Below are 24,296 nucleotides of genomic sequence, written 5' to 3'. Positions count from 1 at the left end.
ATATATATATATATATATGATATATATATATATAAGATATATATATTAAATACAGACATTTAGTTTCAACGTTACATAACAATTTCAGTCTAAAACACTGGTCTGGATTTGCAAATGAGGCGGAAGTGACGTTATTTATTTTGAAAATTCATGGCGCTGCATTAAATCGGGACTTTTAAAACATTTATCTACTGATCCGTATTAGCTTGGTGTGGTAAGTTCATTATACACTCATACTTTATTTTAAAGTCATTTCAGTCACCGTTGATTTTCGATGTGAGATCTTTTAGTAAAAAAAATCGCATTGCATTTATGGAAAGACAAATGGTCAGTTGACTTGAGGCACATAAGCGAAGTATGATATGAACATGATGCGATCTTATTCTATTAACTTATATAAAAAATGTATAAGGCAATGTTTTGGTACCTAATTTTCTCACATCTGCGCTATCAGTATTTTGCTTAAATATGATCGGAGTAAATGTGATTGTTTCTCCAGAAAGCTGCATTCAGACATGAAGAGAGTTCAGATAAAAGACACAGCAATTCCTGCACAGCCCAGTGTGGCATCCAGAGCTGCACATGTCAAGAACGACACAGAAAATAAGTGGGTATCTTTGTTAAAATTTCTGCAAATATTTTATTTACTGTAAACACCAATTTATATATATATATATATAATGTTTTTTTATTTATTTATTTAGGAAGAACCAGTACAGATCTCTGAAAGTGTAAGTACCAATGTATGTGTGAAATTCTTGAATATGATGAAATAAAAATGTAGTTTAGCTCCAGTCCTAATCAAACACACCTGAACCAGCTAATCGAGGTCTTAGGTATACTTGAAACTTCCGGGCAGGTATGTTGAGGCAAGTTGGAGCTAAACTCTGCAAGACACTGGCCCTCCAGGACCAAGTTTGGTGACCCCTGGTCTACCCTGCTAAAAAAAAAAAAAAAAAAAAATAGAAGCCCAATAGAAACCATCACAGAAATTCCAATGGTTTCCATTAAAATACCATTATAAACCATTAGCTTTTTCCAGTAAAACCATTACAAAATTACTTTTTGTAGTGTTTTGGGCATTTTTCCAATACAATTTAACATCCCACCAACAGAATCCATCACATACCAGTAGACACCATTATAGTTTCCATTAAAACCAATACAATTCCCATTAAAACCATTACATTTTCTATTGTGTTTTGGGCAGGGTTCTATTGTTTTTTTCAGCAGGGTAGTCTGTTTGAAACTGTAAATGCATCCTACTTCGATTTTCTCAGGCCATCTACAAGATATGGGCAACAGAATGACATAAGGGAGCAGAATAGAGTCCTGACTTCAACAAATGAAGACCTGCAGAGACAGCTTGAGGAAATGAAGGTGATTACACCTTAATCACTGATCTAGTGTTTTACTTAAATACAGTAATTGTTTTATGGTGTACAGTGATATTTTAGAACAGATGTTGTAGTCAGTAGAGTCAAAAAGATTTGTTTTTTAAGGGAACTGTGACTGACCTGGAGCAGCGATACACAGACATCCAAGGAGAAAATCGAGAAATTCAAAAACAGCTGCGAGACTGTCATGTCCTCCTTGTTGCAGAAAGCCTTGACCCAGGTTATAATTTATTTTAACTCTGTTGGACTGACATATGAAGAAGTTGTTGTAGTCTAAACCACCTCAAATTCAGTTTCAGGGGATAAGTTGGGCCAGACAGCTCAACAGAAGGAAGAACAAAGGAAAGAAGTTATGGTAACTATTTTTTTTCTGTATTTGTATACTTTCATATGTTGTATTCATTTTGTTTGGTTTATATAATATAAGTGACTTTTTAATAAAAATACATTTTATATGCCTTTTTACACACACACGATTGTGAATGCGAAAAGCCTGTATAATCTTAGTAACTAAACAAGTCAAGGAAAAAAAATGTAAATTCGTATTTTTCAAAAAGGAAACAATAGTAATCATTTATTCTTAAAATTCTTTAACTCTTGGAAACATGAGATGCTAATAAATGGACCCATGGTCACTGCAGGGACATATAATAGGGATTGATTATATAATCAACCATATTGTACAGTCATATGTAGTGCTGTCACACCAATTTATTTGCTTTTATGGTCTGATTACTATTGTTACTATGTAGAAGAAATGTATAAGACTGCATTCTGAAACACAAACGAAGCCTAATTCTGGTCTATAGCATGTTTCACATGGAGAATCCGTCCTGACAATGTTGTTTATTGCAGGGCTAATGTTAATCTCAGACTATGGAAAATTGCCTCTCTATTAATTATACATTTTCTGTCCATTTCGTTTCTTCTAATGGTAGACTGTTTCTCAAAATCTCCTGACTGAGCTGAAACTGTTTGGTGAGACGGCAGAAGAGCATGCAGCAAATTTACTGGTGTGTATGAGTGTTTTTTTTTTTTTTTTTTTTTTTTTAATATTCCAAAATACTGGGTTATTTATCCTGATTTGAATGTCCTGCGGCACTGACCAGACATTAATACAAATGTTTCACTAAGACTGATTTATATGAGGATGAAATTACACACATTCTGCTCTGCTGGGCTAGAGGCTGTATAATTAATCATAACGCCAGGTCCACAGCTGATAAAATATTAATTTGAAATGTTCTAATCCTTCTAAATGTTATTGAGTGTGCCTCTCCAAAACTACTGGAATATGGCATGACCTAAAACGGGTTCAGTGAGGATTTTGTCAGTCTCTGTTTGCTCCTCTGTGAATGCTTGTAGGAAGTGCAGTACATCATGAGGGACCTGACGGAAGCACATGAAAAGCTCCAGCAGGAGAGGGCATTGTTCACTTTGGACGTGGAGGAAATGGAGAGAGCTATGGGGGAGGCAGAGAGACTCTTGATGGAATAAATGAAAGAAACTCTTTCACTGGTCATAAATACTGCAGTGCCATATGGTGTTGTTAGGAGATCTGTCAGTCTGAGAACGAGAAGCATTTGGGCAAAACCGTAACATACTGTTGCATTTAAAGGAACATACAGCTCATACCATTTTAAGAAACACATTTTTGAGAATGCATTATGATTTCTGTTTTTGTCTGCTTACAAGTAAAGATATTAATATAAAAATTTTCATGCACCTCTAGAACTGCAAGGCACTTCTTAAATGATGCTTACTGTATATTGTTTTCATTTGAATTCTTTGTGCAAACATGACCTTTGATTAAGTATCTGAGACCTACAACATGATGGCAATAAGTAATAGTTAAACTGAGTATACTTAATAAGCATTGTCCCATTTGACATGGAGATTTAAAGCACAACGCCCTTGTAATGTGTGAGGTAAGACAAGCCAATAAAATGTATCTTTCTTCATTCAAGCACTTGTTCCTCATGATGCATTTTTCACACATTTATCACAACCCATCAAGACTGAAATGGCCACTTAATTGAATTCACTGCCATTCAAATGAAATAGTCTCGAACCAGGTAAAGTTTTTTTTATTGTTATCTTTTTGCATTTTTCAAAATGAAAATTTGCTGAAAATGTACTCGCTCTCAGGCCATCCAAGTTGTTCTTCATCAGGGGTGCGTTTCCCAAAAGCAACTATGGTCGCAAGTACCGTCATTGCCAATAGAGTTCAATGGGACTTACCACCATAGTTAGCTAATGATGCTTTTGGGAAACTCGCCCCAGAACAGATTTTGAGAAATGTAGCATTTCATCACTTGCTCGCCAATGGATCCCCTGCAGTGAATGGGTGCCATCAGAATAAGAGTTCAAACAGCTGATAAAAACATCACAGTAATCCACACAACTCCAGTCCATCAATTAACATCTTGTGAAGCAAAAAGCTGCGTGTTATAAGACACAAATCCATCAAGACATTGCTTCTGGCTAAGTCCTGTTTCCCTAGAACTGCTTTCTCCAGTGAAAAAGTCATCTTGTCTGAATCAGCAGAGAAATCTGAACAGATCAAACACTGTTTACATGCAAAAACAGCTCAAAAATATGTTGGTGGATTTTGATGTGAGAGCAGGAGGAGGAAGCATTACTGAGGAATAAGTGTTATTATGGACTATGGAGTTGTATTTTGGCTAGAAGCAACGGTTTAAAATGAAAACTGCTTAATTATGGATTTGTTTCTTATACAAACATGCAGCTACAAGACATTAATTGATGGAATGGAGTCATTTGGATTACTTATAGATTATGTTGTTTTTATCAGCTGTTTGGACTCTCATTCTGACGGCACCCATTCACTGCAGAGGATCCATTGGTGAGCAAGTGATGTAATAAGAAATTTCTCCAAATCTGTTCTGATGAAGAAACAAACTCCTCTACATCTTGGATGGCCTGAGGGTGAATTAATTTTCATTTTTGAGGAAACCAGTCCTTTGTGTGCACAGTATTTTATTCACTACATAAGTATATATACAGTACATCCGTATGTATACTGTATGTATATAGCAACACCAAATAAACACCATATACCATCTATTGCTTGCACTGCCTCTACACTACTATGATGTTCATAACAGAGGATAGATTTCCAGTGTGACAGTTCTCTTCATACTGCCAGCTTGCATTCACTTGTTACAGAAAAAACATTGTTTTCACTTGAAACAATGTCAAATGTGTTGAATCCTGCATTACTATAGCAACCAGTGCAAACGTCAAAAAATGACACCCATCGCCTCAACACATACCTCATTTGATCACGTCCAAAAAACAGTTCGGACAGTCTGTTCTACAGATCCGATCTGAAAAACAAAAACTCCTGGACAGCATGAGCATGATGTAACGAATAGTGTGGTTGAGCCAAAGAAAAAAATTTTTTTTCTGTGAAATATGTACCTCATCCATTTAATCATAGTAATCAAAACAAGTGCATTACAATGATGACGCCTCAATATCAGCAAATTACAGTGATACAGTGTTCCTACAATAAGCAAAAAAATAAAAATAAATTTGGACATTTACGCCACACTTAAAATTGTCAATGTATTATATAAACAAAATTCAAACCAAAACATCACTTGTTTTAAAGAAAGGCAGCACAACATAAACTGAGAAAAGCTTTAGTGCCATTTGTTTGCAGATGCCAGTTTTTTTTTATGATTTGTTATCTAACGCAAAAACATTCATACATTTTTAAGTGTAGCTTAAGTGTCCAAATATGTTTGGGGCCACTGCGCATCTGATCAGTGAATGTGTCGTGATGACATTTCTGCAGTCTGCATCATTTACACACAGTACACACTGTGACTTTTTTTGGCTTTTAGTCAACAATAGGTTATATATATATATATATATATATATATATATATATAAAACTGACAGGTAATTTGCTTTGGGAATAATGGCAGGAAAATATGAACACAATATTACTTGTCATTTGTTTATAATAAATACGATTTTTAGTTGGATGTGAGTGGTACTTTCCTGTGCAAAAGATCCAGAAATGTCGATGACATAAATACGTTGTATAATAATAATAATAAATATTCTTAAAAGGGCAACATTTTTTTTTCTTTCCTTTTGAGACTGGGGTAAGTTTAGGGCCATGCTGCGTTAATAGACTACTGTACGTCACACTGCGCACGCTGCAGATTTTGTACAATATTTGAATTTTGAGTAATCCAGTTTAATGCATTATAATGCATTGTGAGTAATACAGCTGTAGGAGTCATCAAGTTTCAGTAACATTTCAGTAACAACTTCTCAAAGCAATTCAAAGTGTTAACAACTTGCTTTGAAGTGCATATTCTTCTCTCTGGCTCATTCCGGTCAATAACACTTTGCATAGCACTTTCTGTCTTTGGAAGTAATGTAATGTGTTTTCCATTTGAATTTTCAACACAGCAAGAAGTCTGTCCATGTCTTTTTCGCTGTTTTAAATGACAATTAATGCATAGAAAAGAATAAAACTCTTAAGGCACCAAAACATACTCTACAGAAGCATGCAGATGCTCATACATCTCAGTGCTGAAGGGGGCGCTGTTACTCCCCTAAATGTTTTTTAAATGTTGGTCATGTACTTGTAGAGTAAGTTTCAGGCCATATGTTGAGTTCATGTTAAGTGAGTTAAGTGAGCATGAATGCCACCTTGAAGTTGAAAGTACTAATGAGAAACTTAATTTCTTTAAGCTCGTTTCCTAAATCATAAATGTGACATAAAATGTCATAATTATGACATAAAAAAAAATCTAAATTATGAGACATCATACTCAGGTCATAATTATTAAATAAAAAGTCAAAATTTGAACCCATAATTATGATGAAAACCAAAATCCTAATCCTTTTTATCTCAATTTTGACTTATCGAGTCTCTCATATTTTTGATTTGTTATATTTATAATTATGACTTTTTGTGTCATGATTTCAACTTTTTTCTCTATTTTGACTTATTTCATCATTTTGACATTTTATATCATAACTGTTATCTCATAATGTTGGCCTTGTCAAAAGTTTTTTATCTCATAACTATGACTTAGTATCATAATTATGGGCCTCCATAATTTACCAACTTAAGAGCATGTCAACTACAATATTGCTCTTTTAAGAATTTTTCAATCAATCATAAGTTGTCATTGACTGTTGATGGTGCAGTTTAGTTGAGACTTTTTTATTCTATCTAAAATGACCTGAATGTGCATCATAACATAATTAGAATTTCTGATTCATTCTTACACTGTAAAAAGTGATGACTTAACTTAAAAAAATCGAGGAAACCCGTTGCCTTAAAATTCTTAAGTACATAATCATTTTTTTAAAAAAGTTAAGTGAACTTGACAATTCAATTAACTTATTTTTTAAATTATCATATACTTAAAAATTTTAAGGCAACGGGTTTCCTCAATTTTTTTAAGATAAGTCAACTTATCACTTTTTACAGTGTAGGAGTGCTTGAATGTATCACTATAGCATTATAACCTTTTAGTTACCAGCCCAGATCTTTAACCACCCATCTTTTTCCATCTCATGTACTGTATTTAATTTAGCACTGATGTTCTTTCAAACTGAAATAAACATTTGTTCAGCATTGAAGGAGATGAGAAATCTGTGTATATTTGGGATAGAGAGACAATTCTTATCATCTCTCTGGGTGACTGGATTGTACATACACTGCAAGCCAGTCAAACAAACAGTGTGGATGTGACTTGCTGAAATGATCCGCTGTGGGCATCACTAAAGAACTACATTGACTTGGCACAAATCTACTCTACAGTAAAAATGTTTCCTTTTTGTACAAAATTGATCCTAAAAATATACACACTTACAGCATATTTTACATACAGTATTGCTAACCTAAGAAAACGGTCTGTTGCGAGCACACATTTTCTTTTCCCGCTTAAAGCATCACTCTTTTGGTTTAAGAGAGCAATACGTGTGCAAAGGCAGTATTTTCAGTGCTGCTTTTTGTCCAGAACGAAGCCGCCTGTCCCCAACATGAAAATAAACCACACACAAAACACATTGTTGTTCCAGTCTACCACACACTGTACAAGTTTCCGCTGATGTTTCAACTTCAATTAGAGTTTTGGAGATCAGAGCGAGATTCAGTGAATCACTCAAGCGTGTGTTTGCCCACACATCACGACTAATCCCGGAAGGTTGCTATGGAACGGGAATTCATAACAAAGGAATTTCCTTCATCCGTCTTAGAGGGTCTTTGAGTCTTTAAAATTAATACCACCTCTTACTAAAGAGTCTCACAGTGCAAAGTCTCCGTTTCTTCTGGGTCACGGTTAATCTGGCAAAATCCACCCAAAAATCATTAACACGTTAACAATAAGATACTTCAATGCTCTCCTCCCTTCCTTGAAGAGAGAAGGCCTAAAATACACATTTCAGGGGAAATGAGAAACTTGTACGGCATTATTTGCCGTAATAACCAGCACAACAGTTTGATTCGTCCCGTTTTAGGGCTCAACTTCCAGTCTCCAGCCTCCTCGTTTGTTTCAAGTCATCAGTTCATTAGACAAATGAGGAAAAGCCAGTAACTGGAGTGCGTGTTCCTGGTGCGGGCTGCCCCGTGGGGGTGTAGACGCCCCCTACGCTGTGCTGGGTCACCACAGTCTGATAATACCCCCCTTCTGCATCCGTCATGGCACATTCCTCATACCCTCCTCCGGTCTTCACGCTTTTGGGCTGCCGCTTCCATGAGTTGTAATAGGTGGGGTCGCTCATGTAGTGATTTACGAATGAGTGCTTGGGCTGCTCGTCTTCGTAGTCGCTGTCGCTGACCTTTACACAAGGGGTGACGGGACGGGTCGAGACCAGAGAGAAAAAGAGCAGACAGTAAAGTTACAGTGTGGACGTGACTGTGACCTGAGTGTTTACAGGTGTGCAAAGTAAGTTTCTGTTGGCTGATCAATACAATGGTGGTCCTAGGTTCTATAGTGACACCTACTGGCAAGGATGAAGCATTATGCAATGTTGTTTTCAGTTTCGGATGCCACTGCAGAAATGCAACTGAGCCTCGTGCAGTGGAGAAAAGACATTGACTTATTAATTTGTGGCCACGTTTTATTAATTTGTACCCTTACTTTAGTTACTTACTTACTTTAGAATGTCTTTGTATACCAAACTAATTTCAAGCATTTAGGAACACCTTTATATCAAAAGGGTTTCGAACTGGAACAATTAAAAAATATATATTTTAGTGAAGGGTGCCCAAACCTTTGACTAGTAGTCCAGAATAAAACAGCCTCAGATATTACATTACATTTACATTTAATCATTTACAAATGCAACTTACAAATGAGGACAACAGAAGCAATCAAACCAACAAAAGAGCAACAGTAGTTCGATATTGCGGCAGTATTCATCTCATGTGATTGTAGGCCTACTACGTGTCGAATAATTATTTTAAAAAAAATAAATTTATTTTTCTTTTTCATATGTTTAACATTTTAAAGTTCTGGTTAACACTTTATTTTAAGGTCCAATTCTCACTATTAACTAGTTGCTTATTAGCATGCATATTTGCTGTTTATTAGTACTTAATAAGCACATATTAATGCCTTACTCTGCATTATCATATTTTAGATCCCTTAATCTTACCTAAACTTAACAACTACCTTATTAACTATTAATAAGCAGCAAATTAGGAGTTTACTGAGGGAAAACTCTTAATTAATAGTGAATATGTGTTCCCTATTCTGAAGTGTTACCAAGTTCTGTTTTAGAGTAAGTAAATTTGCCTTAAGAAACTCACACTTGACTGAAGTTCAAAAGATGTAATGATGATTAAGACATAAGGTGTCTCTAAAACTCCATCGTGTACCCATGGAAGTTGTTTATGTGTGTGTAGTCATGCGTTATTGGTGTAGTGTGTTCACCTCTGACTCTGACAGCTCAGTGGGTTTCTCTGTGAGGGTGGTGCTCTCTGTTAAAACAGCCCCGTTGTAGTTGTTGCATATGTCTTCATCAGAGTAGTGGAGACCACCTGGACTGGGCCGTGGAGGAGACCTGGAGAAAGCATACCATTTTTACAAGCTACTCGCACATATTCACAGAGGAGTTATTTCACTGAATCTTAAAAATCACTTAAAATCGACAAATATCATTAAATTCAATAGAAAAATAGACTTTTCTGATATATTAATAGCAGTTCAGAGGAAACCCCACCTTGTTCCATTCTTCTTTAGGAAAGAGCTCTTCACGTTCAGATGTCTGCTGTTCAGCTCTAGAGCCGTGAAGCCACCGTTGTCAAGAGTTACAGACTCCTCTACTGTAGTAATGTGTTTTCCTGTGGGAGGAATTGCATCCAAGTAATGACAACAAACACTGGGATGTGTTGACTGATTAACTATGAGCTAATACATTTTTTAGTATTTCATAGCATTACATTTTCCCCCAACAGTTACACAAGTGACTCAGATGGACCAACTACAAATACTTAAAGGAAAACATCACCGTTTTTCCACATTACAATATGTTCTTCCCTCAACTTAGACAAGTTGATACATTCAGATTCATCCCTGTTTGGATCCTAAGGAATGAATGGTGCTAAGCTAAATGCTAGCATAGTGGCGCCGCACGGTAGAGCGAATGAGTGCACGCACTGAGACGGGAGAGGTACGTGTCAACTCGTCTAAGTTGAGGGAAGAACATATTGTAATATGGAAAAACGATTTTCCTTTAAAATCTTTAAAGCAAGACTTACAGAAACTGTGTAGGAAGCAGAAGTATCATAAAGTACAGTGATTGTATCAGGTGACAGTACTTTGATCTATTCCACAATGTTCTATTTGGTACCTCAAAAATACCACATTAAAACCATCGTAGTAGTGTGTAAAACCCTCTTGTGTCTCAATTACCAAAAACATGTTTTAGTATCCCTTTAGATAGTTTTAGTTTTAATATCCATTATTTTGCCTATGGCGGTTTTAACAATTAATTTAGCCCAAATTCATACAGGTTTAGAACGACATGAGAGTCAGTAAATGAAAACAGAATATTCAGTGCTCAAAGCAGTTTCAGTGCAATACAAGTATATTACCAATACAAGTTTATATTATTGTTTAGTCTCACCTGTTCCACAGCTCCTGTACTTCTTATTCTGCCCCAGCAGGAGCAAACCAAACACAACCATCAGAATGAAAATGAGACTGATCAAAGCCATGACGATTAGGAACCACCACTCCTCATAGAAAGGTGTTTCAGACAGAGCTACAACAACAGACAACAATTCTGCATTACAATACAACATATGGCAATTTTACAGTTGACATTTCATACATCATGGGAAAAATGTATTATTATATTATATACAGGGATGGGCAGTATTTCAAATACAAATATTTAAATACATTTAATCTTAGTATTTTTGCATTTTTCATAATACATAAAATACTTTTTGCCAATCAACCTCTTCATTAGACTGCTGATTTCCTGTACCAACAAGTATACAAAAATACTAAATACAAAATAGTATTTCAAATACTACTGCCCATCCCTGCAGGAAATCAGCAGTCTAATAAGAAGGTTGATTGGCAGAGTACCTTATGTATTTTGAAAATACAAAAATAAATGTATTTAAATGCAAAATACATTAGATTTTTTTTTTTTTTTTTTTTTTATCGAAAGGTATTTAAATACAAAATAGTATTTTGTGTTTCAAATACATGTATTTGAAACACTGCCCATCCCTGATTATATACACAGTTTAAAAGTTTGAGGTCATTGTATTTATTTTTTAAAGAAATGAACACTTTTAGTCAGCAAAAATGCATTAAGTTAATGTTACAAAAGATGTGTTTCAAATAAATGCAGTTTTTTTTTTTAATTCAGCAAGAAATCCTAAAAAGTGTATTTTTATTTTTACATGTATTTTTAAGTGTAATAATATTTCACAGTATCACAGTTTTTACTGCATTTTGCTGTGTGTATAAGAGACTTCTTTCAGAAATACACACATTGTAATATAATATAATATAATATTTTAAGTCTTCAGTTTTTTCATTTATTTATGGATGAGTGAATGTTCAGCTGTTTGACACTAGATGGCAGTAGAGGCCACAAAGTGAGTCTACAGTGCTCCACAGTTCAAAAATCCTCACTGAAGTAGAATGCCTCCCAGATGCTTGAAAATAAAGTGGAATACTAACATCCATACTCTAAACAGCAAAATTATGAAAAATGAATTGTGATGTATGCAATTGTCATTAGTTATGGTAAATACTGTATCTAATGTGATGTAGCCTAAACAAAAGCAAAGCTGTGGGACAGACATGGAGTCTGTTGAGTGGGTTGTCATTCGCATCACTGTTGAATATAATGCAGTGGTGTGATAAAATGAGGAAGATTACCAGACATCGCAGTGGAAGGCGGACTGGGATCACCGTAACCAAAGCGATTGACTGCGATGACACGGAATTCATAGGCCACACCTGAGCGTAGGCGGTCCAGACTGATGGTGTACGAGAAGCTGCCAGGTGGGAGATGCTTGACAAACGTATCCCATAATCCTTCATCTGGAAATGTAGGATTTCAAAAACGGGAGGGGGAGTAATTGGTTGCCACAGAGGAGAAAAAAGATGGAAGAGGTGGAAGTGAAAAGAGGAAGGTTAATTGAGAATAAGCCTAGTATTACAACACCATGTAATGCACGAGATGAAGAACTTATAATGAGGAAGTCAAGGGTAGATGTGAAGTAAGCAGATGGACTAGGAAGTGCTGCTTACCTGATGGACGAGCCTCAATGACATATCCTGTGACAGGTCCCGCCCCTTCTGCACCCTCTGACCAATGAAGTGTCAAAGCTGATGCAGACTTTGTGACTGAGGTCTGCAAGGGCGAACCGGGGGAGCCTATGAAATATAAGGCATATTATTCCTTTCTGAATAATCAATAACAGCACAAACTGCAGTTCCTAAAATGGATCTGGCCATTTTTATCAATCATAAAAGTTCAGACTGCAGCACAGGCTTCAAACTTTAGGCTGATGGAAGGAAAATGATGAATTTTTTATAACTGAATAACTACTTTAGCAACTAAGGATCGTAAGACAGGCTGCACTGCTGTTCTAAAGTGGTTTAGATTGCATAAAGGTCACACTGAAGCTGTAGGGATATATCTTCTTCAAAACATGTTCTTTATTGCCTACTGTGACCTGACAACACTCACATTCAGTATAATGTTAACACACTTTATTTCCCACAAATCCTTTCACCTTTTAAATAAACTAGCTGATCGTAAATGTCGTTTCAATTTACTTGTTCTCTGTAACACAGATACAGAATGTTTTCTTTCTCGATTTATTTTTCCAGTGTCAATGACTAATCACCAACCAAAATACTCATATCACTAGGACAAATTACCATAGTATTACCATAGTATTTAGATATGGTTATACGGATATGTACCATGGTAAAATCATGTTTTTTAAAGTACTTTTCTGAAGTCAAAAGTTTACTTATCTACGTAATTCTTCCATCAACATTATGAAATTTACACAATCAATCAAAACAATTATTACACACACACACACACACACACACACACACACTGCTGTCTGGTTTTCTATCCTTGTGGGGACTCTCCATAGGCGTAATGGTTTTTATACTGTACAAACTGTATGTGCTATTGTCCTACACCAACCCTACACACTAAACCTACCGTTTACAGGAGACTTTCTGCATTTTTAGATTTTCAAAAAAACACCATTTAGTATGTTTTTTAAGCATTTGGAATTACGGGGACATAGGCAGTGTCCTCATAAACCACCTTCAAATTGTAATACCTCTGTCATACCCATGTCATTATACAAATTTTGTCCCTGTAAACCACAAAAACCAGTACACACACACACACACACACACACACACTTTGTGGTTTACAGGGGAATCTCCATAGGCTTAATGGTTTTTATACTGTAAAAACTGTATATTCTATTGCCCTACACCAACCTTATACCTAAACCTACCCCTTACAGGAAACTTTGTGCATTTTTAGATTTTCAAAAAAACACCATTTAAAAAAAACACCAGATGACAAAAAGTCTGAGAATATCTACAAATAAGAAATAACAAGAATTTGTGCATTTGAATGAGTTTGAAAGACAAAAGCCTTTCAATAATACATAATAATGCATGGCTAAATAACCTACTGAGTGATAATTAAAAAAATAAATTAATAAAAATGAATGTGTTCATCAGTAGTTGATGCAATGTTGAAACATTTCTTAAACCTGAAATTATTTTTGTAAATCCATTGATCAAATGCTGTATTACACCTGACTAATTACTAGTCTATGTGTGGATGTCCACAAAACTGGACTTTCTGAGTGTATATAAGCGGTAGACTATTTTAGAAAGGAAAATTTAAAAGATAAAAAAGAGGAATTAGAGAGAATCAATAAATGATGAACAATTTATTGCTATTGTGTGAATAATATGTAATCATGTAAGCAATCAAAAGTAACTGTAGTCTGATTACGAGTATTTTAAAATGTAATTTACTCTAATTACTTAATTTTGGGAATCTGATTATGTAATCCAGATTACATGTAATCAGTTACTACCCAGCTCTGTATACATAAATTACATACATATATACAGTACATAAATACTGTACAAACATTTGAAATTACATTTTGTTCTGTAAAGAAATATGTTTTATGTACACTTGCTAGCTCACTTGCATTTTCAGGGAATGAGTGTATATATATATATATATATATATATATATATATATATATATATATATATATATATATGTAAGTAAGCCAGCAAGTCAGTCAATCAGTAATTTTTAAACTTTATTTAATTTTAAAAATCTACATTTTTATACTGCAAACTTGTTGGCTGCATTTGCCTTGCTACATGGTCTTACTCATCAACAAACAAACAAACAAACAAATATAGTACAGAAATTTATAAGTACAAAATTAACCTATATTTTTATATTGGATACTCATTGGCTACATTTGCTTTGCTGTTTGGTCCTACTCATCTACTAATTAATTAAGTAAATATTTTGTTTATTATTTATTTACTTTTTTTGTGCAAAGACATTCTGTGGAGACATGTCTTTATCTACAAAGCTACATTCAACCACTTAAGGTCTTTAAGGTTACCAGAAACATACTGTACATTTACTCCAGTATGTTCACATTTTAGACCGGTAGTGTACCCTGGAGTACCATGTTAATACCATGGTATATGAATGAAATATTAAGTACCATGGAATATATGCTCAAAATTCTGGCTAATTACACTAGAGCTCATGCTCCTTCATAATCCATTCTGACCACTCAAGAGTCCACCATTCCTACACGAATCAACTGCATCTCATCCGAAGAACATTTTAAACTGAAGGCTGTCTGTGTGAGGCCCAGCGTCCCACCACAATGAAGGCGCTGTGTCTTGAGAATGAACAATTGCTCAAAGGCTACACGAAATCACAATCCTATTACAGTGCACTAATCAAACCATGAAGTTCACACAGCCCTATTTTAATTCCATCTTCAACTAATTCTAAGAATTAAAATAATGAAATGCCATCTTCCTGGCAGGTCCAAGGTTTTAGGAAAGTGTTTTTTAGAAAAGCACTAGTTACATGCAGTCATTTCATATTCAACAATTAATTTAATCCAAAGAAAGCCTCCAGCGTTGGTGTCTGTGACTGCAGGGGATGTTTCTTTCTTCCCCAATTATTGTGGGATTTATTATGGAAGTATTATTATGCATTATTATTCATATTTACGCATACCTTCCACTGCTCCTGCGGTGATATTGGCTTCCAGTTGGGGTCCGTAACTAATAGTTCTGGCCTGAACCTTGAAGCGATAGATCACACCCCTCATCAGGTCACGAACCTTCAGCCAGCGCTGCCAGTTCCCCTTGATCTCCACTGTAACTGTCTTACTGACACCTGTCAAACGAAGGGACTTTATGAATACCGAATAACATATACCTGTACTCAAAACTAAAAACATTTCATTCAAGACTTTTTTTTTGTTCATTTCAATTTGAATAATGATTTTACTGCATGTTCTCTCTTACTCTTCCTCATATCCTGCTCACCATGAACTGGTGCGGTGGGCTCATAGACCACTCTGTAGCCTTCCACCACTCCATTGGGCTGCAGAGGAGCTCCCCATGACACATTCAGGGAGCTTCCCGTCACCTCTGAAAACGCCACGTGACTGGGTGCTCCAGGAGCTTCAGAGAGAAAGACAGAGAGAAGTTAGTAAAACCACATCTCAAAAACACTAAATAAAGTATATAAATAACAAAAAAATTGGGGTCAGTAAGATTTTTTTTTTAAAGAAATGAATACTTTTATTCAATAAGGATGCATTAAATTGATCAGGAAATGTCAATAAAGACATTAATAATGTTACAAAAGAGTTGTTTCAAATAAATGTTGCTCTTTTAAAATTGTATTCATTAAAGAATCCTGAAATCCAAAAATGTATTACAGTTTCTACAAAAATATTAAGCAGCATGTTTTTAACTTTGATAATAATACCAAATGTTACTTTATATAGGGATAAGCCAAGGCTCACTTTCTAGACTTCAAATGGTTCAGAATTCAGCTGCCAGACTCCTGACCGGGGTTAAAAATACAATATAAACACATAACCGACGTTAATGTCTTTACACTGGTTGCCGGTCCGCTACAGAATTGACTTTAAGGTCCTTTTAATGGTTTTTAAAGCTCTAAACAGCTTGGCACCTTCTTATCTTACTGATCTTTTGACGGAATATGACCCAGGGAAGTCCTTGAGATCATCAAATCAGGGAATATTAGTGGTGCCAAGAACAAAACTAAAACTCAGAGGAGACCGGGCATTTGCAGTAGCCGCGCCAAAATTGTGGAACAGCCTGCCGGCTAGTATTAGAACTGCCAGAACTGCCAGAACCAGTAATTTTAAATCAAAACTTAAGTCTCATTAAGGATCATGTGATACTGAAGACTGGAGTAATGGCTGCTGAAAATTCAACTTTGCCATAACAAGAATTTTACAAAATATTACTGTTTTACTGTATTTTTTGATCAAATAAATGCAGACTTGGTAAGCATAAGAGACTTCTTTCAAAACCGTTAAAAAATCCTACAACCTCAAAATTGTGAAACTATGTACACAAAGAGGGATAAAAATATGCTTCTGTTTTTTAAACACTTTTTGTCTGTACAAACGATATTATCAGAATTACAATTTAAATGAAAAGTTGAGTTGAGAAATAAAAGTGAGCTGTGCATTTCTGCTTTTAAACTGCAATGTCTTGCACCTTAGGCTTTCCTTTGTCAGTACATTACAGTAAACATTTTTTGTTAAAAAATGTCACTAACATTATCAACAAAACTTGAACCTGGAACATTAAAGGGATAGTTCACCCCCAAAAATGTCAATTTTGTCATCATTTCCTCACCCTCAAGTTGCTCCAAACTTGAGTTCTTTCTTCTGTTAAACACAAAAGAAGATATTTTGAAGAATGCTAGTAAACAGCTGCTGGTAGCCATTGATTTCCACAGTACACTATATAAGTCCATGGCTACCAGCAATTGTTTACTTGCATTCTTCAAAATACTGTATCTTTTTTTGTGTTTAACAGAAGAAAGAACTCAAGTTTGGGGTGAGGAAATGATGACAGAATTTTTGGAAGAACTATCCCTTTAATTAAAATGGTCAAAGTATGCCTCTATACATTTCATCTGCGTTACAGCATTTTTTATATCAAAGGCTTAGTCAGACTTGGACTTGTTTCTATTGTTTCTAATAGTCAGACTATTTCTTGTTTCTTGTTTCTATTGGACTTGTTTCCATTTCTATTCTTATTTTCTATTTAAAGACTCTTAACTGGGGTTATAGCAACAACCTCCACATTTAGTTTCTTAATGGAAGCAATAATAGTAGGAGAATGACATGGTCTGATAATGTTTTGCACGTCTCGGATGGTTGCCTGGTGCTCATGCGTCTGGATGAGCATAACAGGATCTCAGTGGGACTCACCAGCCTGCAGGGTGCGTCCTTCACGGGCTGCACTGAGCGGCCCGTCCCCCGCCGTGTTAAATGCAGACAGTTGCACAAGGTAGTTGGTGTAGGATGTCAGGTTCTTCAGGTGCACGGATGTATCTGGAACAAACAAAACTAGCTCCTTCTCAGACTCATTCTGCCTGTTCTTTTCCCAGTAATGGATCTGAGGGAAGAAGTGAATGACACATTGATATACTTAAAAGAAGAGTTCACCCAAAAATGAAAATACAGTATATTTTGAAGATTTCAAGCAATTTCAGTCATCAAAAAAGTAGAAGTAGTCTCTTATGCTCACCAAGGCTGCATTTTTTTGATCAAATAAGACATGTGAAATATTATTACAATTTAAAATAAATACCTTCTATCGGAATATATTTTAAAATGTAATGTATTCCTATGATGGCAAAGCTCTATTTACTGCAGTCGTCAATGTCACATAATCACATAAAAAAGAAAAGAAAAAAAAAGTCATATGAATTCGGAACAACATGAGGTTGAATAAAAGATGACAAAATGTTCATTTCTGGGAAACTAATCCTTTAAATACACATACAAACACTACAATTAGACTTGAATGAAATATGTATATCCATGAATTGATACTTTGTGTGTTTGTGGACAGAACAGAAGGATTCATAACCAGTTCCTGTTCAAATCTCTATGAGAGACAGATGTACAGATGGTGTAAATAGGAACACAACGGTGGAAGCTAATGCGGTGAAATCAACAGATGACAGCGAGATAAGGGAAGACAGACTGCAGATGAACGACAGTTTATTTATGCCGGTAAACAGATGGACTGCCTGACTGATTTTGGAAATACTTTTCATAAAATTCAGGGCTCACAACTGATTAAACAACTGAGCATTATGTATTCATGCATTAAAATGATCAACCCATAGTGTACAATGTAACAAACACAATGAGTGCATGGGAATTATGGGTCATTTCTATTGGTGTAAATATGCATTTGACAATTAAAAACATGGAATTTAATAAACAATTATAATTATTAATACCTAATGTCTTATGGCCATTCACACAGGATGCCTTCTTGCAGCTGTCTGCACTATTTACGTAAACATAAATCTTCGATCTTTGTAATGCATTTTACTGTTTTTTTCTTTCTTTTCAGCATCTTATTCCTTCCTAAAATATTTGTGAATTGTACAGATCATATTTTGTGCATGTGGGTAAAAAATGATCATCACCTTGTATCCTTGAATATTTCCGTTTTGTGTTTCAACAGGTGGAGGTTGCCACTCTACATCCAGCTGACTGGAGGACACAGATTTCACCTGTATGTTCTGAGGAGCCACTGAAGGAGCTGTGAACACACACACACACACACACACACACACACACACACACACACACACACACACACACACACACACACACACACACACACACACACAATTTATGATTTTAAATAGAGCAACAAACAAATCAAACATGCATGTGTCAACAGTGGACGGGATGAGTCAACCTCAGTGGGAAAACCATTTACTTCATAGACTATTTGTCTCATATAAAGGCCAAATGTCAGATGACATTTCTATGTGGCATAATGGACAGTGACTAAACTGAAAGGAAAGAGGTTTAGTGATTTATTGACACTCTGAAATGGTAAAATATAATGTCTCTGTAAACAGGCCAGCTGCTAAACTTCAGCTTTTCATTCAAGAACAAGTTTTTGGTGTTCTCTTTTTTTTCTTTCTCATGTAGCCACTATTGTGGCGCTAAACTATTCAACAGAGTATGTGATTTACGCAGTATATTTTGTTTGTTTTATTCAGTAAGGATACATTAATCAAAAGTGACATTTATAATAATACAAAGAATTTCTATTTCAAATAAATGCTGTTCTTTTGAACTTTATATTCATCGATGAATCCAGAAAAAATGTCTCATAGTTTCCACAAAAATATTAAACAGAACAACACTGATAATGTTTCTTGAGCAGCCAATCAGCATATTAGAATGATCGTGTGACACAAAAGACTGAAGAAATGATGCTGAGAATTCAGAAAGGAATAGATTACATTTTAAAATATATTGAAATAGGAAATATTATTTCAGATTTTAATGATATTTCATAATATTACTGTTTTTACTGTATTTTTGGACATATATTAATAAAAATATTAAATTCTATTAAATAGTTAAATATTTATTTATTATACCATTTTCATAATACATTATATTAATGTAGCAATAATATTAATTATTTATGAATTAATATAGTACATATTTCAATACATAAATTGCAACTTTCATTTCAAATGTATAAACACACTCCTCCCCAAGCCCGTAAACACATATATTATAGTTCATAGATCTGTTACTTCATGTCATGGTCAGTGTGCGTGACTTTGGGCTGTATGTGTCAAATTCTCATTTCAGCTCATTATACACTCCTATAATGAAAGATATGTAATTAAGATGGCCTTGTTGTCTTTATGTGTTAAAGTCATGCCAGAGGGACGCTATATTTAATGATGTGCTGTCCCTTATTCAGACCTTTGGGAGAGGTCAGATGGCAAACTAATCTGATTTGTGCACATGGCTCATTTTTTTTTCAAATTAGCTTAGGTAATGGGCTTTCATAATGCTCTACATATCAGATGAGTTTACAATCAAATTAGGTTTGACATGTACTGCGACACATGTTCACATACAGCCATATAAACTGAACAGAGGTCATATAGTCTTTTATACAGCATTCGGGAAAGCTTTTGTATATACAGTAGGGAGTATATAATTACAGCAATTCCTATCTATATTTACACAATGAGGTAAAGCATAGATCTGATATTTTGACACATTTTTGATGTCTGTTTACTTTCACTTAAGACATAACCGATTGTTTTTATATTAAAACCACGCCAGACAGCACATCGCTGGTGAAATTGATCTGCGCTGCATAGTGGAAACTGGTCTGTGACACATTATCAATAGGTCATGCAAATGGATCCATTGCACGTTGTCTAATGGGTTGTGCAGACAATTGGTCTATATTGCACGGTCCAAGTCTCACTTTTCTTTTCCATACAGCTCATAACTAGATAAAACAGGTTGTGTGACTTTGAGGAAGTATTGCATATAACATTCAATTATCACTTGTGTGCAAATGCACTCCTCGTTAACATTACCAAAGCGCTAAGTGCTCAGACCAGACCAAGTAGGTCCGATGATCAGATATAAGATTTAAAATCAATCAACTAAACTTCAAAAAAGCACTCTGGGTTTCCCAAAGTTTGTGGTCCAAGTTTTAAAGCCGAGTCATAGCAGTGGTCTTACAGTTTTTCTCAGTCGCTTTGGTGCACTTCTTGAATCATCCTTAATATTTGCAAAGAAGTATATTCATTTCTCAAAATAATTCATACAAACAGCACCGCACAATGGATTTCCTGTAAAAGCCTGTAACTTACTCAAAATCGTTAGTTCATCTCTCAAAAGCAAGTATTTATGTCAATGAACATATCAGTGCCATCAGAATGAAAAGTCCTTGTGTCATTGTTCACAAACAAGATGGTCAAAATGCTTAGTCATGTTGTCAATATAAAAGTGTACTCTGTTAAACTATGGAAACAGTTTGGATGACAGTTTCTGTATTGAAATGCAGAAGGTTGCGCTTCTTATGTATGCTATATCCTTTCAAATGTACAAATTTACACATTACTGTATGTGGGATACTGATTGAAAGAGACTGTTTCAAAATGTTTGAATAATTGAGGATATGGTCGATCTCCCAATATTTAGTTGCACCCTTCAGCCATTGTAAGGCCATGATTGACAACATAGTCCACAACAGTGGCCCTTATTTCATCTGACATGCGCCTATGTCCTTGGCCTCTTCTGCCTCTTCCTCTGTTTTGCCTCTGTATCCTTCCACCATGCATCTTTACTCCTCTTCTTCCTCTCGGCTGTTGACCCTGATCATTTCCTGGATGTTCATCCAACGTCAGAATTTGTAACTCTTGTGTTGTCCTCTGTCTATATGCTTTCCAATTGAAGGTCCATGAGATGCATCTTTGAGCTATTTCAGAAAACTGGTTTATAATTGGTTGATCTATATTCTCCTCATTACTGAAAGTCAAGATTCACTTGCACAATTCATGGCAAATTTACAAAAAGTCTAACAGAAATGTGTAGAAAATATGCTTGACAGTTTATGACAACTAGATCAACCATTTCGTATTTAATAACTTATACGATGAACTAATAACTAGATGTTTTGAGGGGTAAGACTATAGCACAGAGAACTGTATAATACATTTTGAGCAACATGATATTAGCAACTGAAAATGTAGGAAACCGCAGACAAATGTACATAATCAGTTGCATGAATGTACCAAAGCAATCGCAATTTGTTCAAAAGAATGAGAAACTGCTTTTATGATGTGCACAAGTGACTAGATGATGTGGAGGTTGAACAAGTAGTGTTTGAGAATTTCATTTCTGATCTGAGAAATGCACCAAAGTGACTGAGAAAAACTGTAATAAAGCATAAAAACATACCTGCTTCTCCCACAAACACTTCAACAGGTGCACTTGAAGGGCTCTCTCCAACAACATTAAATGCTGTCATGACAATCGTGTATCGTCTGTACTTGCTGAGCTCTGAAAAACACCAATAAAGATGAAGAAAAATAAGTTGGAAGGTGCAGTCAAAGAGTGTTGAGGTACTAGTTTAGAGAAATGCAGAGAAACCCCCCCCCCCAAAAAAATGTAAAACTAGGCGACGGAAGAGGGACGTGGATATGAGATAAAGGGTGTGGAAATGAGGCGGAGAACAAAATAGATTTAAATTTTTCCCCTTCCTCACAGCAGATCGTGACAGGACCAGAGGCTAAACAACAAAGCGCAAAGACTAGGGGAAGTGTTTGTTATAGAGGTAGAGGAGATCAGAGGATAGAAAGCCTTCGGGCTTGAATGTGACTCTGTTAACACTTCAAAGATTACAACTATTGAAACAACTCAGCAATTAAAATAATATCAAAATATACTTACGCGTTAATTCAAATTCTGTTAATGAAGGGCTGCTCACTGTCTTAAAAGTGCTCTTAGCTGTTTGAGTTGTGAAATAAACCCAGAGAAAGAGAGGAAAAGAGAAAAAGAGAGAAATTACACAAGGGACATTGTTTAATATGCACTGAAGACAAAACAGTCAGCTGAAACAGAAAGTAGCGCAACTTGGACAAAATATATTTATAACTGTAAAAAAAACAAATATATTAGCAATATGGTACCATTATGAAAACAACACATTTCACCTAGTAACAAAAAAACTATTTCAGTTATAAACAAAAATTCTGACTGTGAAGGGAAAAGCAGACAGACAGACAGACAGACAGATAGACAGATAGACGGATAGATGGATCAATAGATAGAATAACAGACAGACAGAACTATAGACAATCAGACAGACAGACTAACCTCTGAACTCAGGACTGATTGTTGATTGGTTGGTTGCTGTCTTTGGCTCGTCTGGACTGTTTTCACGTGGAAGTTCTCGGTAATACACGCGGTATCCCACAAGAATCCCATTGACAGTTCCCTCTGCAGGTGGCTGCAGACACAGACATATCGAGTTTCAGTCAGTCTCCAAGTAGCAAACTGCCTTTTAATTACTCCATTTAACTCAGGCTAGGAAATAGTCACCTGACTTTTCAGCATATGACCTGTGATGCTACTTAATGAAAGAATGTTAAAGACAGTGCCTATGCTGTCTGCTGCCGGCTAATTAGCAGTTCGAGACGGTGACAGAAAGTAATTACCGCACAATACACGTCAGCCCAGGAGATAGCACAGATCAACAGAGGACAAGTTAGCCGAGACCACAGGTCAGTAAAGGCCTGATCTGGTTGTTCTTACTCTGACTCACTCTAACATGCATTCTCACTCTCCTATTCTGTTATGGACGTGTCTTATTTAGTATGTGATCAGTGTTATAGGCAAAGTTAATTAAGATGGGGTCAAAACAGGCCAGCTTTGTAAATGTATCCGTATGTGTGTGAATAGATAGAGGAGGTACGTGAAACGACTGCTAACTAATTAGAGGGTAAAGAGTAAGGCTAAGAACCTGCTTGCCAAACATAATTAACATTGAGAGGGCAGCTGAATACTTCGCACACAAGTCTGCTATTAAACGTTGTTGGACAATTTGAACCCCTGAACCTTCAGTTAAATGGAAAGACAGGAAAAGTTCCTGTGACACCTATGCCAAAGCTGTTTCAAAACTTAGTGGTCACTGTAAGCATCACAGGCGTGCTCTCCACATGAGGAGTCTTCCAACATTATGCTGCCTTCTAAGATGCCTTGTTTAGACAATGTTTTGATGATAAGGCAATCTCATAACACACGGCAACAAGGTTTACTGTTCAAAAATTCGGGCTGGTTTGTTTTTGGAAAAAAAAAACACCTCTTGTTAAATCTTTGTTTTACAATGTTTTACCTGCCACTGGACAATCACAGATGTTGTGGTTGAAGGTTTGATGTTCAAAATGACAGGCGCTTCATCTGGCACTAAACACACAGACAAAAACATTCAATCAATTAATGACTCAATCAAACTATATATCCACAGTCAAAAACATTCAATCAATTTATGCCTCAATCAAACTATCTATCTATCTGTCTATCTATCTATCTGTCTATCTGTCTATCTGTCTGTCTGTCTGTCTATAGTGGTGTGAAAAAGTTTTTGCCCCCTTCCTGTTTTTTTTTTAATTTGTTTGCATATTTGTCACACTTGAATGATTCAGATCATCAAACAAGTTTTAATAGTACACAAAGATAACCCGAGTAAATAC

General features: G+C 35.6%; 2 protein-coding genes across 9 annotated transcripts in view; one reads left to right on the top strand and one right to left on the bottom strand.

Moving 5' to 3' along the window:
* Positions 1-76: 76 nt before the first annotated feature.
* knstrn (kinetochore localized astrin (SPAG5) binding protein) lies at positions 77-3,529 on the top strand. Of its 2 annotated transcripts, none has more exons than XM_058780789.1 (8): positions 77-214; positions 500-607; positions 705-731; positions 1,281-1,380; positions 1,503-1,617; positions 1,691-1,752; positions 2,336-2,410; positions 2,763-3,526. In XM_058780789.1, exons 2-8 carry the CDS (start codon positions 516-518, stop codon positions 2,892-2,894), a joined length of 603 nt encoding a protein of 200 aa, XP_058636772.1. In that variant the 5' UTR covers positions 77-214; positions 500-515; the 3' UTR covers positions 2,895-3,526. The 2 variants fall into 2 exon arrangements, with proteins under 2 accessions (XP_058636772.1, XP_058636783.1); XM_058780800.1 differs by lacking the exon at positions 77-214 and adding an exon at positions 219-327 and having other exon boundaries at positions 2,763-3,529.
* Positions 3,530-6,869: 3,340 nt separating this feature from the next.
* sdk1b (sidekick cell adhesion molecule 1b) overlaps positions 6,870-24,296 on the bottom strand; it is a 227,098-nt gene continuing 209,671 nt past the window's right edge. For 4 of the 7 annotated variants that reach the window (XM_058789555.1, XM_058789548.1, XM_058789570.1 and 1 more), the window contains 14 exons: positions 23,939-24,009; positions 22,921-23,053; positions 22,495-22,551; positions 22,003-22,104; positions 18,690-18,805; positions 17,455-17,641; positions 15,500-15,658; positions 15,207-15,368; positions 12,179-12,304; positions 11,804-11,968; positions 10,527-10,664; positions 9,621-9,741; positions 9,332-9,461; positions 6,870-8,234 (listed from right to left, as the gene is read on the bottom strand). In XM_058789555.1, the coding sequence (XP_058645538.1) occupies positions 7,965-8,234; positions 9,332-9,461; positions 9,621-9,741; positions 10,527-10,664; positions 11,804-11,968; positions 12,179-12,304; positions 15,207-15,368; positions 15,500-15,658; positions 17,455-17,641; positions 18,690-18,805; positions 22,003-22,104; positions 22,495-22,551; positions 22,921-23,053; positions 23,939-24,009 (1,937 nt within the window). In that variant the 3' untranslated portion in view covers positions 6,870-7,964. The remainder of the gene's footprint in view (positions 8,235-9,331; positions 9,462-9,620; positions 9,742-10,526; positions 10,665-11,803; positions 11,969-12,178; positions 12,305-15,206; positions 15,369-15,499; positions 15,659-17,454; positions 17,642-18,689; positions 18,806-22,002; positions 22,105-22,494; positions 22,552-22,920; positions 23,054-23,938; positions 24,010-24,296) is intronic. The other 3 variants (XM_058789564.1, XM_058789576.1, XM_058789583.1) reach the window with 2 other exon arrangements.

The sequence above is a fragment of the Onychostoma macrolepis genome, chromosome 01 (genome assembly GCF_012432095.1).
Source record: "Onychostoma macrolepis isolate SWU-2019 chromosome 01, ASM1243209v1, whole genome shotgun sequence".
In the NCBI taxonomy this organism is placed as follows: domain Eukaryota; kingdom Metazoa; phylum Chordata; class Actinopteri; order Cypriniformes; family Cyprinidae; genus Onychostoma; species Onychostoma macrolepis.
Note: the sequence above shows the minus strand (reverse complement) of the source record. Positions and strands in the feature narration are given on the sequence as shown.